Source organism: Micropterus dolomieu, linkage group LG13, assembly GCF_021292245.1.
Source record: "Micropterus dolomieu isolate WLL.071019.BEF.003 ecotype Adirondacks linkage group LG13, ASM2129224v1, whole genome shotgun sequence".
Classification (NCBI taxonomy): domain Eukaryota; kingdom Metazoa; phylum Chordata; class Actinopteri; order Centrarchiformes; family Centrarchidae; genus Micropterus; species Micropterus dolomieu.
The window spans coordinates 14,259,166-14,273,747 of NC_060162.1; the positions used below are offsets into that span (position 1 = coordinate 14,259,166).

The 14,582-nt window shown below is 44.3% G+C and overlaps 2 protein-coding genes across 4 annotated transcripts in view; one reads left to right on the forward strand and one right to left on the reverse strand.

Annotated features, from left to right (window-relative positions):
* Positions 1–1,044, reverse strand: part of LOC123981441 (E3 ubiquitin-protein ligase UHRF2-like) — a 35,405-nt gene extending 34,361 nt beyond the window's left edge. For 2 of the 3 annotated variants that reach the window (XM_046066261.1, XM_046066263.1), the window contains exon 1: positions 731–1,044. In XM_046066261.1, the coding sequence (XP_045922217.1) occupies positions 731–883 (153 nt within the window). In that variant the 5' untranslated portion in view covers positions 884–1,044. The remainder of the gene's footprint in view (positions 1–730) is intronic. The other variant, XM_046066262.1, reaches the window with a different exon arrangement.
* Positions 1,045–3,482: 2,438 nt separating this feature from the next.
* LOC123982086 (uncharacterized protein KIAA2026) lies at positions 3,483–14,549 on the forward strand. The gene is made up of 10 exons (XM_046067458.1): positions 3,483–4,021; positions 4,538–5,270; positions 5,826–6,026; positions 6,142–7,760; positions 7,962–8,023; positions 8,654–8,743; positions 8,895–9,010; positions 9,137–9,348; positions 9,543–11,588; positions 11,779–14,549. Exons 2-10 carry the CDS (start codon positions 4,549–4,551, stop codon positions 13,797–13,799), a joined length of 7,089 nt encoding a protein of 2,362 aa, XP_045923414.1. The 5' UTR covers positions 3,483–4,021; positions 4,538–4,548; the 3' UTR covers positions 13,800–14,549.
* The last annotated feature ends 33 nt before the right edge of the window (positions 14,550–14,582 follow it).

Consider the following 14,582-nt stretch of genomic DNA (forward strand, 5'->3'; position numbering starts at 1 on the left):
TTACAGCAGACAGCCCTGTCTGTCCTCGCTGTACAGTGTGCATACCATAGTGACGCCAGGGTGTAAACACAACTACACTTGCTGTTAGATGTCAGGGCACGTGGAGCCCCGAGTCCCCTCCTCCCTCAAATTATCATTAATATCATCATAACACACCACATGCACAAGCCTGATGGCTCACTAATGTGATCAGTACAGCTTAGAGCCCCTGGTTCCACATGTTACAGACACAACATAGAAATGAGATAGATATTCAGGCACAGTGGCTGCTACCTGTGTAAACCAAGCTGCCGTTAATTCAGTTAAACATGTGCTCCTCGGTGAGATATGTAGGCAGTTTGCTTGCACTGCACTACTTTGGTCTACATGTGGAATAGCAGAGGGCGATGTTCTCTTTTCTCTCCCGCGGCAATGTAAACAAACATGTCTACGGCGGTGAGACATTTGTTGCATGCGGGTCTCCTCAGCGCCAACCCAAACAATGTAATGTGGCTCCATACCAGGACCATACATCCATGTCATATCGCCGTTTTTCTCAGGGGCTGGCACACCGCGTACCCCGGGCTCTTGCGCAAGAACTATTGGCGAATTCCTATCAAAACAGGAAGCTCGCATGGGTCCGAAACGGCTCCAACACCAGAGGACCGCTCACTCTCTCCGCCAGCACCAAGCCCTGCCAGAGCATCAAACATCGACTGTAGGCTGACGGGGTGACAAAAATTACGTTTACCTGCTTCCCTCGGTAGAAGAGGCGCTGCTGGGGTGGGCTTACATTGAAGATGTCCTGTATTTTCAACCGTAAAGACTCAATTTTGGTCAATCTAGAAAGATCCTCCACGGTTCGCGTCTCCTTCCCGTCTATCGTACGAACCTGGATCCACATCGTTGTACCGCCCTGTTACGCCTCAAATAAATAGCGGATAAAGCAGTATTTCTATACGAATGTTGTCTTCCAGGGGGGTTAAAGGAGAGAGAAATGAAAACTGTTCAGGGCTCCATTGCGTTTTCCTCTGCAGAGGTAGCGTCGGACTGGCTCGCGCAGGAGGTGTCTCACATGAGGTCGCGGCGCCAAGCAAATCTCGCGAAATAACGTTTAAGCGAGCACAGTTTACAGTTAAAGGCACAGCTTCCCCTTCACAGCACGTAACAGCAGTGGGCTACTGTTGCAGCGGTACAACCTACAACTTAACAGTTTTATAATATGTCTGGGGACAAGAAATGGGGACCAGGAGTTTATTAATGTGTTCTCCCTGTCAATAGCATAAACCTTTTTCTACAGTTGAATGAATGAATGAATGACTGAATCAGTGGTGGAATGGTAGCCTACATTTTGAGGCACTAATTTATTTCCATTTTATGCTACTTTATTCATTTTCTTCACTAAATTTTTACACCTCTACATTTGTCTGTCAGTTACTTTGCACATTTCTATGCAAAATATATGCATATAAGAATTATTGGTAAAGCTAATATGGCCAATATGTAATAGTATAATTCTGACAGAGGACATTCCGCTGCATAATGAGTGCTTTTACTTCCTGACCCCCCTCCCCAGTGCATTGTGTACAGCATTTCTATGATGGAATATTACAAAGTCCCAGGTTTACTGTATGGCAACTTCATTAAACACAAATGGATTCATGCAACATCTAGGCACAGTATCAAATGAGATAATTACAGTTTTAAAGCTAGATTTTGACACAGACTCTTCAAGAAAGGGCCTCAAGATCAGCCAATAACGCGGGACTCAACTAAAGGTTGATCATGTCTTCTGATATTGATCTTTAGTAGTATATCCCTATATTCTCAAATAAAATTACAGTTAATCAAATTTCAAAGCAATGACCACATAGTGAACATGGCGCTTTTATTGCCCAGGGCAGTTGCTCTCTTTCTCAGGATTGTATTCCAGTTTTGGTTTAATGTAGGAGTATATCACAGGATTAACCTAAAGACTAAATACCAAGTCTCTTGTATTCCAAAAAAGACAATTATAAAACTGCAGAATATTCATATTCAGTCATAGTTCTGACAAGCATCAGTAAAACTGAGCCCATTGGTTTCCAGTTAATTATAAAATTGATTTAAAGGTTCTGCTGCCTGTTCACAAATCACTTAACAATCTTGGCCTAAAATACAAGCCTGGTATGCTTGAAAAATAAACCTAATATGCCCTAGACCTTACAGGAAGCAGCCAGCTAGTAGTACCTCCTGAACCAAACTGATATAGTATATTATTTTTGTGTGGGTGGGGCTGGAGCCAATCCCAGCTGACATCGGGCAAAAGGCGGGGTACACCCTGGACAGGTCACCAGTCCATCACAGGGCCACAGACAAACAACCACTCACACCTAAGGACAATTTTAGAGACACCAATTAACCTAGCCTGCATGTCTCTCTTTGGATGGAGAGAACCCACACGGACATGGGGAGAACATGCAAACCAACCAGGGTTTGAACCCACAACCTTCTTGCTGTGAGGCAACAGTGCTAACCACTGTACCACCGCACTGCCCTACTTAATATTATATTATAATTAATTTTTACCTTTTCATTACTGTTTTAAATGTTGTAATTCCATTATGTAAAGCCCTTTCCTCTGTGTGTGGATTAGGAGTAGACAAAATCATTTTATACATTTTATGTAGGAATAATGAAACAGTGTCCCAGTTAAGCCTTTTGTCATAAGACAATCCATATTATAACACATTTTTCAAATAGAAGGTAAATCCACAAAACTCAAAATAGCAGATCAAAACCTTTTTTCACATGTTTGCCTCAAAAACTACTTTATCCAAAACATATAGTAGAAGCCTCTTAAAGCCCCCCAATAATGCCCATTATTATGGGCCAGGCTCTGCTTGTGTCCCTCAAAGTATTGCACACAGAATTTATGACATAGTGTATAAAAAATAAGGTCTACATTTGACTGAAAACGCCTTGCCCGATAAATACCTCCTAGCTGAGCTAAAATCACTGAAAAACACGCCTCTGGTGGCATAATTGCTCAGTTCAGTCCTTTGCTCATGTGAATTAAAGATCTGACAGTAGTTTTAAAACAATGACGGGTGCTAAATATACTAAGACACTGTTTTACATATCAATCTGGAGATAAACAACTAGCCTACAGCGACATCTAGCGGTCATAAGTGAGTCATACGTGCTGCTGAAGTTTACACCATACATGGAGCAGTAACCTTAGTGGTCAGTTATGAATGAGAGTTTACAGTCTGATGGTGTTGATTCGTTGCTTTGCGCAGTAGCCGTGTTGATAATGTGCAATTTCCCCTATTTTTATGAAATGACCAGTGTCTCGAGATGCGCTGTCTGTCAATGACAATGGGTGACACAATCAAAATAAGGTTAATAATATAGTGTAAGGTGAGTGCGTGTCACCCTGAGCTCCAAAACAAAAACAGCAGTCTGGTGTGACACGCGACCAGCTAACTACGTCAGGCTGCGCACATTTGCATCGGGCGCACGCAGGGTGGATGGGAAGTGGATGGTAACGTTACGGGAGTCTTAAGGCAAGCCAGACAGAGTAGTCGGTTACTAGCTTTTTGTAAACCATACAGGGCTCAAAACAAATCTGACACAGCGCACATTTTTCTCTAAAGTTAAGCTATCCATTTTTACGTGTCACCAAGTAGCTGTTAACTTGCAAGTCTAGCTGGTTAGCCGGATGGCTAGTGAGAGTGAACTGTTATACATTGTCGGACAATCAGCTAGTGTTACTCCGGCTAATGCTCCTTAAGCCATCTTGCTGTCACTGACATGACTCCGTGCGCTGACGGCATGAGATGTCTGCATAACTTTTTATCTGCTGAACATTTAATTGCTACAAAAATTCCACTATGGACAGCGAACGCAGCAATTGCAGGCCCCAGATTGGAGACAATAGCAAGCTAACCTAGCTAGCAAGCTGTCGTGGCTACTAAGCTTGCTGAAAGCCGTCTTGCCTGGTGTGTGTCTGGAGCCGCACTGAAAACGTCGAGGTTTAACCAGCCAAGCTCTGCCTCTGGTCAGTTTCTTTGGTCTTGTTTTGCACGTGATCACGGGACGGGACGTGATAATGGCATTCACTGTAGATCTCGTTATGAGCAAGAAGAACAAACTTTGTTTACTTGTTTTTTTAAACTATTGTTAGCTAGCTCGCTAAGAGCTAACTTCAAGCTAGCTAGCTATTGATCCATGGAAAAGAAAAAGTTTGCAAAGATCAGACAGGGAGATAAAGTAAGCTGAACTGAAAATAATTTGGACACAGTCACACGAGGTAACGTTAAACACCCCAGTGAGTCACCATGTGGCTCTGATAGTGTGAGCACCTGCCATGACAGGATTTATAATGTCAGCAAACTTAGGTATGTTAGGTGTAAACACCTCATCTCCCTAGTGTAACTTATTTTGGGCCTCGCATTATAAATGCTTAGTAGGCACTGTATAGTAGTCTTGTTCTAGTTTTCCCTTATATAAAAAATGTTGCAGTGTTGTTTGCAACATCAAAGTGCATCGTAGGTGACACCTGTTACCCAATCAGGTACCTGCACCATGGATCAGGAGGATATGACAGACCAAATCACAACAGCTGATAGCCAACCATTGTTCCACAACAAAGACCTGACTAGGACTGACCAAGACTCAGCACCCCAGCAGCCCAGCTCAAACATCATGTCTTCACAACACAAATGGGAGAGCAGCTGCACAGAAGATACTGATCTGGTCATAACTGAGGATGGGCTCAGTAATGGCACCTGTGAAGTTGAGACTGTGGTGGCATTACACTGTCCTGGTGACAATGAAGATGTTGCTGCTGAGGGTGACCACCTTGCACTGAGCAACGATGGAATGTCTGAGTTTTCTAACAGTGACCTCTCCCTGCCTGAGGTCTGCATTTCCACCAACAGCAATAGCTTTGAGGAGGATATGAACTATGAGGTCCAGCAAGCTTATAGGATATTCACTGGCTTTCTCTTGGACAAGCACAAAGGGATCACCAGTCCGTTCCTCCATCCCATTGGCCACCAGGAGGCCCAGCATGGTATTGGAGGGGTCCGGGGCTGGGGTCAGGCACAGCTCAAGCAGTCAATGTGCTTGCAGAGGATGGAGGACAAGTTTATAAATCAAGAGTATGAGACCATAACAGAGTTTGTTGCAGACTTCAGGCTGATGTTGGAGAACTGTTATCGCTACCATGGGGTTGACCACTGGATCTCCAAACAGGCTCAAAAGCTGGAAATCATGCTGGAGCAGAAGCTTACATTGCTATCCAGGTAAATTACACTGTTAAACAAATGGTTTAGCTGGCAAATGCTCTAAACCATTATACAGCTGCAATCATAGAGGCCCCAAAGGTTTTTTTCCTGTGTCATCTGCATCATAAGTTAGTGTTGCTGGGCGGCAAATGTTTGTCTGGCAAGGTCAGCTCACAAACTTTTAGCAGATGCAGTTTTTGAAATATAGTAAGTAGTGGAATTACTGTATTGCCAGCCAGTAGTTTCTACACAGCATAAATTTAAATTATCTATAGTATATTTATTATGAATAATAATAATAATAATAATAGTCGTTATTATTAATTATTATGATTATTATTAATGAGACAATGAGAGTCTGTTCACCAGTATACTATGATCTCACAATCATATTATTGATTAAACATTTGCTCAAAATAGCTGCAAATACATTTTTTATTTATTAATAACAATTGTTTGGCTGTTGGAATAGCATAGATGTACTGGCCGTTTACTTCCAACAATCCTGACATCTAGTCAAGTAACTTTAATCATATTGACACATTTGTGTGTTCTCTCCATCTGTCAAACTAGGACGCTGCGAGAGAAGACAACCTTGGCAGTGACTTCAAAAGGACGTTTTGGTGCAGAGGAGGAACGGGCTTCAGGGGGCACCTCCACGAGGAGGAGACTGGCACCTCGTAGCCTGGCTACCATCACTGTTGGTGGGCATGAGTCTATCATGGTCCAGACCCTTAGGCTGGAAGAGCAACAGAGGGCCAAGGACGAGAAGAGGTGAGTGAATATTTGAGAGTAAAGATTAAAAGTAGATTTTTTTATTGGGCATAATGGTACAAAACATTTGGTGCGAAACCCATCAACAATCTACATATGTTTTCTGATTTGTCAGGCAGCGTGAACTTGAGAAGAAAGAAGCAGAGGAAATGTCAGCTAAAGAGGTGGAAGAGTGGGAGCAGACTTTGTTGGCACAAGCTTCCCCCCACACTGTGGACTCGCTTTGGGAACTCCCTGCTATAGGGCACTTCCTCTGCCTGGCTCAGACTGCCCTTAACCTCCCAGAGATTGTATTTTTTGAGCTAGAGCGATGTTTGCTGATGCCCCGCTGCAGCCCCCTCTTGTCCAAAATCATGTCTTCCTTACTGTCCCCACCCCAGCGGAGGGCCACTCTACACCGCCGGCCTGCCCTGCCTTACCGCCGCTGGGAGTCAGAGCTCAGGCAGCGGGTCATGGGCTGGTATCGAACTATTGGTGCCTCCAATGATCAACCAGGGCGGGCTGAGCAACTGGGACTCTGCCATCAGTTTTTTAGCATCCTTGGGGAGGTGAGTCCTTTGGAAGGGAAACCTTTTCACTTGCTGCACTTCTACCAGCGAGTATGGCTTCTGAAGGGGCTGTGTGATCATGTGTATGAGACGCAGAAAGATGTGCAGGATGCTCTGCTGTCCCAGCCCATCCATGAATGTAGGGAGTCTATTTTGGGCTATGACAGCAAGGAGAATGCTTATATACATTTCCCACATTTCTGTGGGGCAGACCTGAGGATCTACTGCCAGAGCCCCAGCACACCTCCACCTTTCCCTTTCCCTTCTGTATGGGTCAAAAAGGTTGAAATAGAACCAGGGACAGAGTCAGATGAAATGAAGGATGAGGGGGTTAAAAAGGACAGGGGGTGTTATGAAGGCTCCATGGATACAGGAGAGTCTGATGATTTTGGTAATGGAAGAGCAGAGAAACTTGGGGTTTTCAAAGGGGAAAATGGGGATGGAGAAGAAAATAAAGAGAGATTTACACAGTGGTCACTTAAGGAAGAGGAAGGGTCTGAATCAGGTTCCTCTGATGGAGAATCTTGTGAAGACACTAAATTGGGCTTAAAAATACGCACTAACTCCTTATCCCTATCACACACCAGTACTATTGGATGTATGGATATTAATTTGAAAGAAGAGACTGTAGAGTGGGAGCATCAATCCAAGCAACTTGCGTTAAAACCGCAGCAGGGGTTCTCATCGTGCTCAATGCGCACCATCAAAGCAGAGACACACGAGCCCTGTCTGAGTGTAGGGGAGCACAGCTACACAGGTAGGTCACCTGCTCGCTTAGTGAATCTGGCCCCTACAAATAAACTGGCGGGGCTCACAATGGAGGGAGGAAGTCCCGGTCAGGGAAACAAAAGATCTTCCTGGTTGGAATGTTGTAAAAGCCGAACTAGACATTTTAAATCTGAAGAGCACGACTGCTGCTGTGGCACATCAGGGCTAGCAACACAGTTGTCTTCTGAGAGTGCTCAAAACTCAAGTGAAGAAAGGGTATATGACAAAATCTGGACTCAAAAAAAAAAGCGGAAGAAAAAGCGAGGGAGGGAACAGCTGCTGATGGTGAAAGGAGAGCATAAACATCTGAAGGATGTGGACAGGATGAGGCTGTCCCCAGCTAAGGCTGCCAAGTCTGCAGTACGGAGAGTTGCCCCAGCAATCAAAAGAAAAGACAAGAAGAAAAAACATAAAACAGGTGAGAAAAAACTCAACGTTGATGTTAGTCCAGTGGTTTCTTTTGGTATGGCATCAAGCTCATTATTGAGTGTGCATTCACAACCAGAATACCGTATGGGATTTTTTTCTGAATTTGCTTCATTGGTCAATAAATTTTTTTTTTTTCCAATAATAACTTGGTTAGTTGGTTCATTTACTATATCTTTTATATTGTCGACAGGCAAAAAGCTTGAATCTTCAAAGAAAATTAAAGATGAACTTCCAGTTGAGCCATCATTTAAGGTAGTCACACTCATGCTAAAATATACACTCATTTCTTTATCAGTTTATTTTTAATGCTGTATTATTACAACTATTTTATAGTCTTAAATAGGCTTGGGCGGCATCTATTTTTCATACCTTCTTGAAATTTCACGGAGTATACGATGACGGTATTTGTGAAAGAAAAGGAAAAAAAGTAACTGTTAAAGCTGAGCTGCAGGTGATGAAGTCATTGTAGCTTCTATGACATTGTCTAGCCTACAATGCTGTGTGTCTAATATGCAATTAGCCTACTTAGACACGTCTTGCTGGGTTTAAATACTTATGGTCCATAAAATAATGAATAGATAGGAAATAAGCGCCCTTCTTCCATAGATTTTTGCTGGAGAACGTGATGACACTTACTGCTGTGACAGATACTGACACATCAGTAGGCTTTGCACACAGCTTCATCCATGTTGGCTGGCTCACCTTTATCATCTGGACTAAACCCAAAATACTCCATTTTTACTATACAAGTATACCATAATACCTCCTTACCGTCCAAGCCTAGTCTTAATTAAAGCCTCACTATTCTTGTGCCCCTCTTTTTTTTTTCTTGTCTCTCTTTATTAAGATTTTCTTACCCGGTCAGTTATTTCTCCTCTGTAGTTGGTATGCACCAGTCTTGAGGAGTTGCGAGAGCTGATCAGTAAGACAGAAGATGAGCTTGATGAACTTGAGAGCACCAAAAAGAGATTGGTAGGTGACGATCATAATTCCGTTGAGAGGATTTACTCGCATGCTCCAGAGCCTTCTGTAGTTGGTGGATTATACAATGTTGCCACACATATTCACACGTTTTAATGCTTGTGACTTGACTGAGGTTTCCTTTGCATGTTTAAACTGACAGGGTCGGTGGTATTATAGGAGAGGAGCAGTAAAAGACCTCCACAGCACTCTAATCAGACTACTGAATGAGCTTTCACCCTGGGAACCAAAACTAGTTAAGGCCTTCCAACGGAATAGGTACAAGTTATTTGAAATTTAAACAGTTGGATCAAACCCTCATAAATCCTTTTTCTTTTATTGTCAAAGCTGTGTCCTGATAATAATTCTTAGTCTTACTTTATTATTTATTTTCTTCTACATCAGGCTTCGTTTGAAGAAGGAATTTGATGATTTCAAGAGGCACCCAGAGTACAGTAACTTTGTGCGTGAGGAGTGTATTTCGTCATCATCATCAGATGATGATGAAGATGAAGAGAGGCGTTTGGGGAAGGAGGTGTGTTCACCCTCGGATCATTATAGGAGATCAGAAGAGGAAGACCTGGAGCATATGGTTCCCAGAGGTCTTTGGAGTGGAGGTAAAGTAATTCAACTAGAATGTAACATTCATATTTTGGTAACTGTAATGTAATGATAAAGATTCAAATTTTGTTTTTCTCGTCCTTATTTAACTGGACTAGAGGAATTTAAATAAATGTCACTACCTGTCTGTTGAACCTGTATAGATGATTGATCAGTGCATCCCTAATAGACATCTTTATTATGTTCTCAGCAAGTACCAGGGAGTTTGTGGCTGAGTCTGCTGGAGAAAGATCGGTGACCTACTTACCTCCCAGCCACCTAAAACACCCTCTGGCCAGCATAGAGAAAGGAGTCGGTCTGCTGCCAAGAGGTCAGACTGGCAGCAGCAATAGTACTTCAACCCCTGACTCTGGGTCACAGTCTAGACCTGAACTGACCCTGTCAAATCAACCCAGGGATTCTAACTCAGCATGGGCAGCAAGGGCATCAGCCCAGGCTTCACTGTCACTCAGACCCCCCATCCTCCACCCCACCACTGGACTACCTAAGGGCTACACGCCCATCCCCACCCTGCTGGCTAAGAGTGTGGGAAACAAAGTGACCTTAATGAAACGGCCTGCTGATTTCCAAGGGGTCAGCAACATAGACAGACAGAGCAAAAGGTCTTTGATCTCTCTGCCTAATTCTGCAGTGACTACCGCAAAACTTTCAAAAGCACAAAGTTCCCCAACCAGTTCCCAGCAGAACTCAAAACAAATGCAGGCACAAGGATTACAACAGACAGAAGTACTTAGACAGCCAGGTATGACCACAGTGACGGCAGCTCTTCCTAGATCACCCCAGGCCAAACCCATCCAGACTGTACCAAAAAATCCTGTCCAAGTGGTGTACAAGTTACCTGAGAGGCTGGGTCACCTTGTAAGGAAAGATAATAGTAGCTCAGTCAAGATCTCTGTTCATCCTGTCCTGGACCAGAACACTGGGGAGAAGATCATGCAGCAAGTGGTGATTCTACCTTCTAACCTTCTCATTCACAAAACAGAAGAAAAGCTGTCTTCTTTACATCAGCAACAGTCTAAGGGCATTCAGGTCCCAGTTTCTAAAGTGACCAACCCTTTATGTATGTCCACCAATGTGCCTGGGTTTGCCATTCCCGAACACAGAATTCCAGTTCAGCAAGTGGCTCCCCTAAAAGATGCCAGGACAGTGAGGTCCCCTTCTCCTTCGATATCCCCTCGTCTACAACAGATAGCCCTAAACACCACAGGGTTCACAGGGGCACAAGTCTGCACACCCCAAGCTAGCATATCACAAGGTGTCACGCCAAACCCCTCACCCATTACTTCTTCTAGTGCAATTTCTACTAAATCTCCAGACCCTAAACAGGAGCTAAAGACTGTGTGTATTCGTGACTCACAGTCAATCCTGGTAACAACTAGAGGAGGCAACACAGGCATCGTCAAAGTCCAGACATCCTCAGACCAGAATGCACTTGGTTCTTTGCCAACCAGTCCAGTCATCACTATCTCACCTCAGTTTAAAGCCTTCCTCGTATCCAAGACGTCACAGACTCTTTCTCCTTGTGCTCCCTCTCAGACCTCCCCTTGCAACATCCCTACAGTGAAAAATGTCTCAGTGGCCCAACCTCAAAAGCAGGTTCCTTCAGTATTAAAGTCCCCTCCCGCTGTCGCAGCGCCAATCCTTACTGCACTTACTGGTAGCATTCCCATCCCAGGAAGTGAGACTGCAGGTACTTCTGTTGCTTTAAGTCAAGGCTCCAACACCTCAGCTGGTTCTACTGTTGCAACAAAGATTGGCCAGCTTGCACAGACAGCAGCTTCTGGCTCTCATTCTCAAGCTTCATTAGGAAAAAACACTGTTGTTGTCCCTTCACTGAGTAGTTCTGGTGTTCCACAAGTTCTCAAACAAGCAGAGTTCATCAGCAAGACCGGTGTGAAACGGGCCAGTACAGATGAGAGGTCCCAAATCACTAAATTCATCCTGGTTACTCCCACTTCTTCCTCTGTCTCAAATGTAGCCTTATCAAAAGGTACACCCTCTTCCACAAAATCACTTAATTCAAGAGTCATGTTCATTAGCCAGCCCACAGCGACATCATCCACCACCTCTGTGGGAGGCATTTCTAAGCAGGTGTTAGCAACAGGGACTAGTGGACAGCTGCTGACCACTTCATTATCAAGTCAGACTCTAAAGATGGGATTAAACCCAGGCCAACATGTTGGCGGTGTCACCTCAGAAGCATTTTCCAAGTTCAAGAACATCACTCTTCCCTCAGGTGGGTTCGTTTGATGTGTTGTTTTACTGGTATTGTCATATGTATGCTGTATCTTGTGTTTGAAGCTATAGTTTGTATATGCTATAGGATTTAGTGATTTAAATGTTGTATTAAAGCAGTAATACTCATACCCTGAATGTCAAGCCATTGAAAAAAAATTGGGAACAAAATCTTTCTGATGTGTCTCCAGGGGTTCAAATCCAGCTGTCAGGGAAGACGACAGCCATTGGACAGACCATTGGTACTCTGTCACGTTCTCCTTCCAAGAGCACACCAGTGTCTGTCTCAGATACAGGCCGTTCAACAGTCACCACCACTGGACTGGTCCCAGTCACAAATTTAAATGCCATCACATGCTGTTCTGCCCAGCTTTCTTCCCACGCTTCTCTGACCACCCGCTCTCAGCTCCAGGCTATCCCTTCCTTCACCCTGACCTCCCAACCAGGCTCATCTACATCTACTGCTGTCACTTTGCCTGCAGGAAACATGATAAAGAAAGACCATGGTATGCCCGCAAGTATACTGACCACCAACTCTCCTGCTCAGGTAACCCCATCCGTGCAGACTAGCCCACCCCAAACCTCTACACCCACTCTTGTCCGTCAGCCTTCAAATATACAAAGTGACATTGGTGAGGAAACCACTTCCTCCTTATCTTCCTCTCAACTCGCTCTCAATAAAACCCAAACACCTATCTCCTCTGCAACAAACCCTAATACCCCATTCAGCACCTCTGCAACTGGCACAGTCCAGCAGAGGATAGTCATCAACACCTCTACACCCCTTGGTGCTGGCACACAGATCCTCCTTAATAATGCACGTTTTGTAGTCCCTCCCCAGGGTTTGGGTCCAGGCAGCCATGTTCTTATCATCTCTAGCCCTGCACCACAACAAGTGCCTACTGCCAGTGCTACCGGCACTGGAGCATCAGTACCTCCCCAAGGTGCAAGCCATGTCACTGTAGCCCCTGGAGCAACAGTTTTACCCCACACCCCAGCGAGGCTGCCTGGTGTGCCAGTCGTAAGTTCTCCTTTTGTAGCATGCACTCCTGCTGTTGGTCCACCATTGCTAGCAAACACTCCCAATGTCACGCCAGTCCGACTAACAGGAACACCAGTCCAGGGTTCAACATTATTACCCAGTAAAACAAATTTAGTGTCTGCTCTGCCTAGATTACCGGCTGTGCAGGCTGCTAACTTTGCATCACCTCTTCTAGGTGCACCCACTCTTGTCCCATCCCCACCAAGGTTAGGCAGTGTACCAGCCCTAGTTTCCCCAGTAGTAACTAGTGCCCCTGTTCTCGGCTCAGCATTGGCTACAATCAGGTTATCTGCTGGTACACCCATGCAAGCTGAACGTTCAACCACCATATCACCTGTAGTAGCACCGCCCTTGTCCATATCGTCGGCCCCTTTATCATCCGTGTCTGTTTTACCCAGCCCGTCAGCCGTTGCCCTACCCAGCCCTGTCATACCAGTTCCCGCACCCCTCTCCTCAGCTGCAGCTCCTGTGATAGCAGATACACCAGCTTTGCGTTGTTCTTCTCCTGCCCAGCAGGTGGTTTCAGTGACAGCTGTTGGCCCAGGCATACAGTGCCATCAGACAGCAGATGGAATTGAAGCACCTTCTGCTGCTTCATCACAGGCTTTAATTCATACGGGGCAAGGCAACACATCAATCAAAAAGACGGTGCCTGCAGTCACACAACCAGTACTCGCTGGCATGCGAACCCAAGTACTGCCAACAGTGGCTGTCCCACCAATTGTAAGTGCAGTGTCGAGGATGCAGACGTTGCCCGTTGCTACGGTTCCACCAATTGGAAGCACTTTCAACACCTTTGAAACAGCACCTGTGGTGATGGCACCTTCATCCAGCAGCACTATAATAGTCACTCCAGCTCAACCAATCACATCACTGAGGACAAGCAACACCATCCACCAACCTGTTGTTCTGACCAATCAAGCGCTTGGAAAGCACTCTCCGCAGACCTCTTGCTTAGGTATGCATACCAATGTAGCATCCAAGCTGCTCATTAGTCCTGATGGCGCTGTTTTGAACACAGTTCAGTGCCAGGTCAATCCAGAAGAGCTGACTGCCTGCCCTAAACCATTGGATGCACTGGTGGTTTCCCCCAATAGTTCCACTGGAGCACTACACACACACGATTCCTCTTTACAGCCTTCACAGGCAGACAGAGAGTGCACCAATTAACAGAGACTGTGCCAGCTCGGTGAGAACACCACTTTTCAGCTGCTTGGTTTTGGCAGGACTCATATCCATTGCTTGTAGTAATCTTGGGATTAGTTTGCTAACTGCTTTCCAGCTGTAGTTTGACTTGTAACTTACATTTAGGATACAGTAGGTTATACCCTCTGGTTAGATCATCTTATAGGCAAACTGTATGCTCAATCAGACATACTGGACATGTATACTGTGATGGTTTTCTCAAGTGAAAAATATTGAGGTTCCCCTCAGATGAATGTTGGAGACTCTTGACTTTCCCTTTTTTTTTTTTTTTTTACTTAATGGCCAGTAAGGACAACTGTTAACAACAAATAAGTAGAATGGAAGGGTAGATAAAATGAATTTCAACTTGAGCTTTTGTAATACTTTTCAATGCTTCAAGAAGTAATAATTGGGATACTATTCATTGGTACAAGTTGCTCTACTTTATCTGTCAGTTTGAACAATAAAACTGGCTGTATCCAGATTGTCCATTGTTCTGTTACATTGTCTATTTCCAACTAATAACTGTTTGACAACTACATTTTCCTTTTTAGAAATATAAATTAACTAATAGATGAATTTGTACTACATGTTTGAGCCCATATAAAATGTTTTGAAGTCATATTTATTTATTTTTACCATATAGATTTTTCAAAAGTATTTACTAGGTACATTTTCATTGAACAAATGTGGACGTTACTGCATGGAAATAAACAATGCGACTGTCCCCAAAAAGTGTGTTTGAGCTGCTTCCTTAAACACAGACTC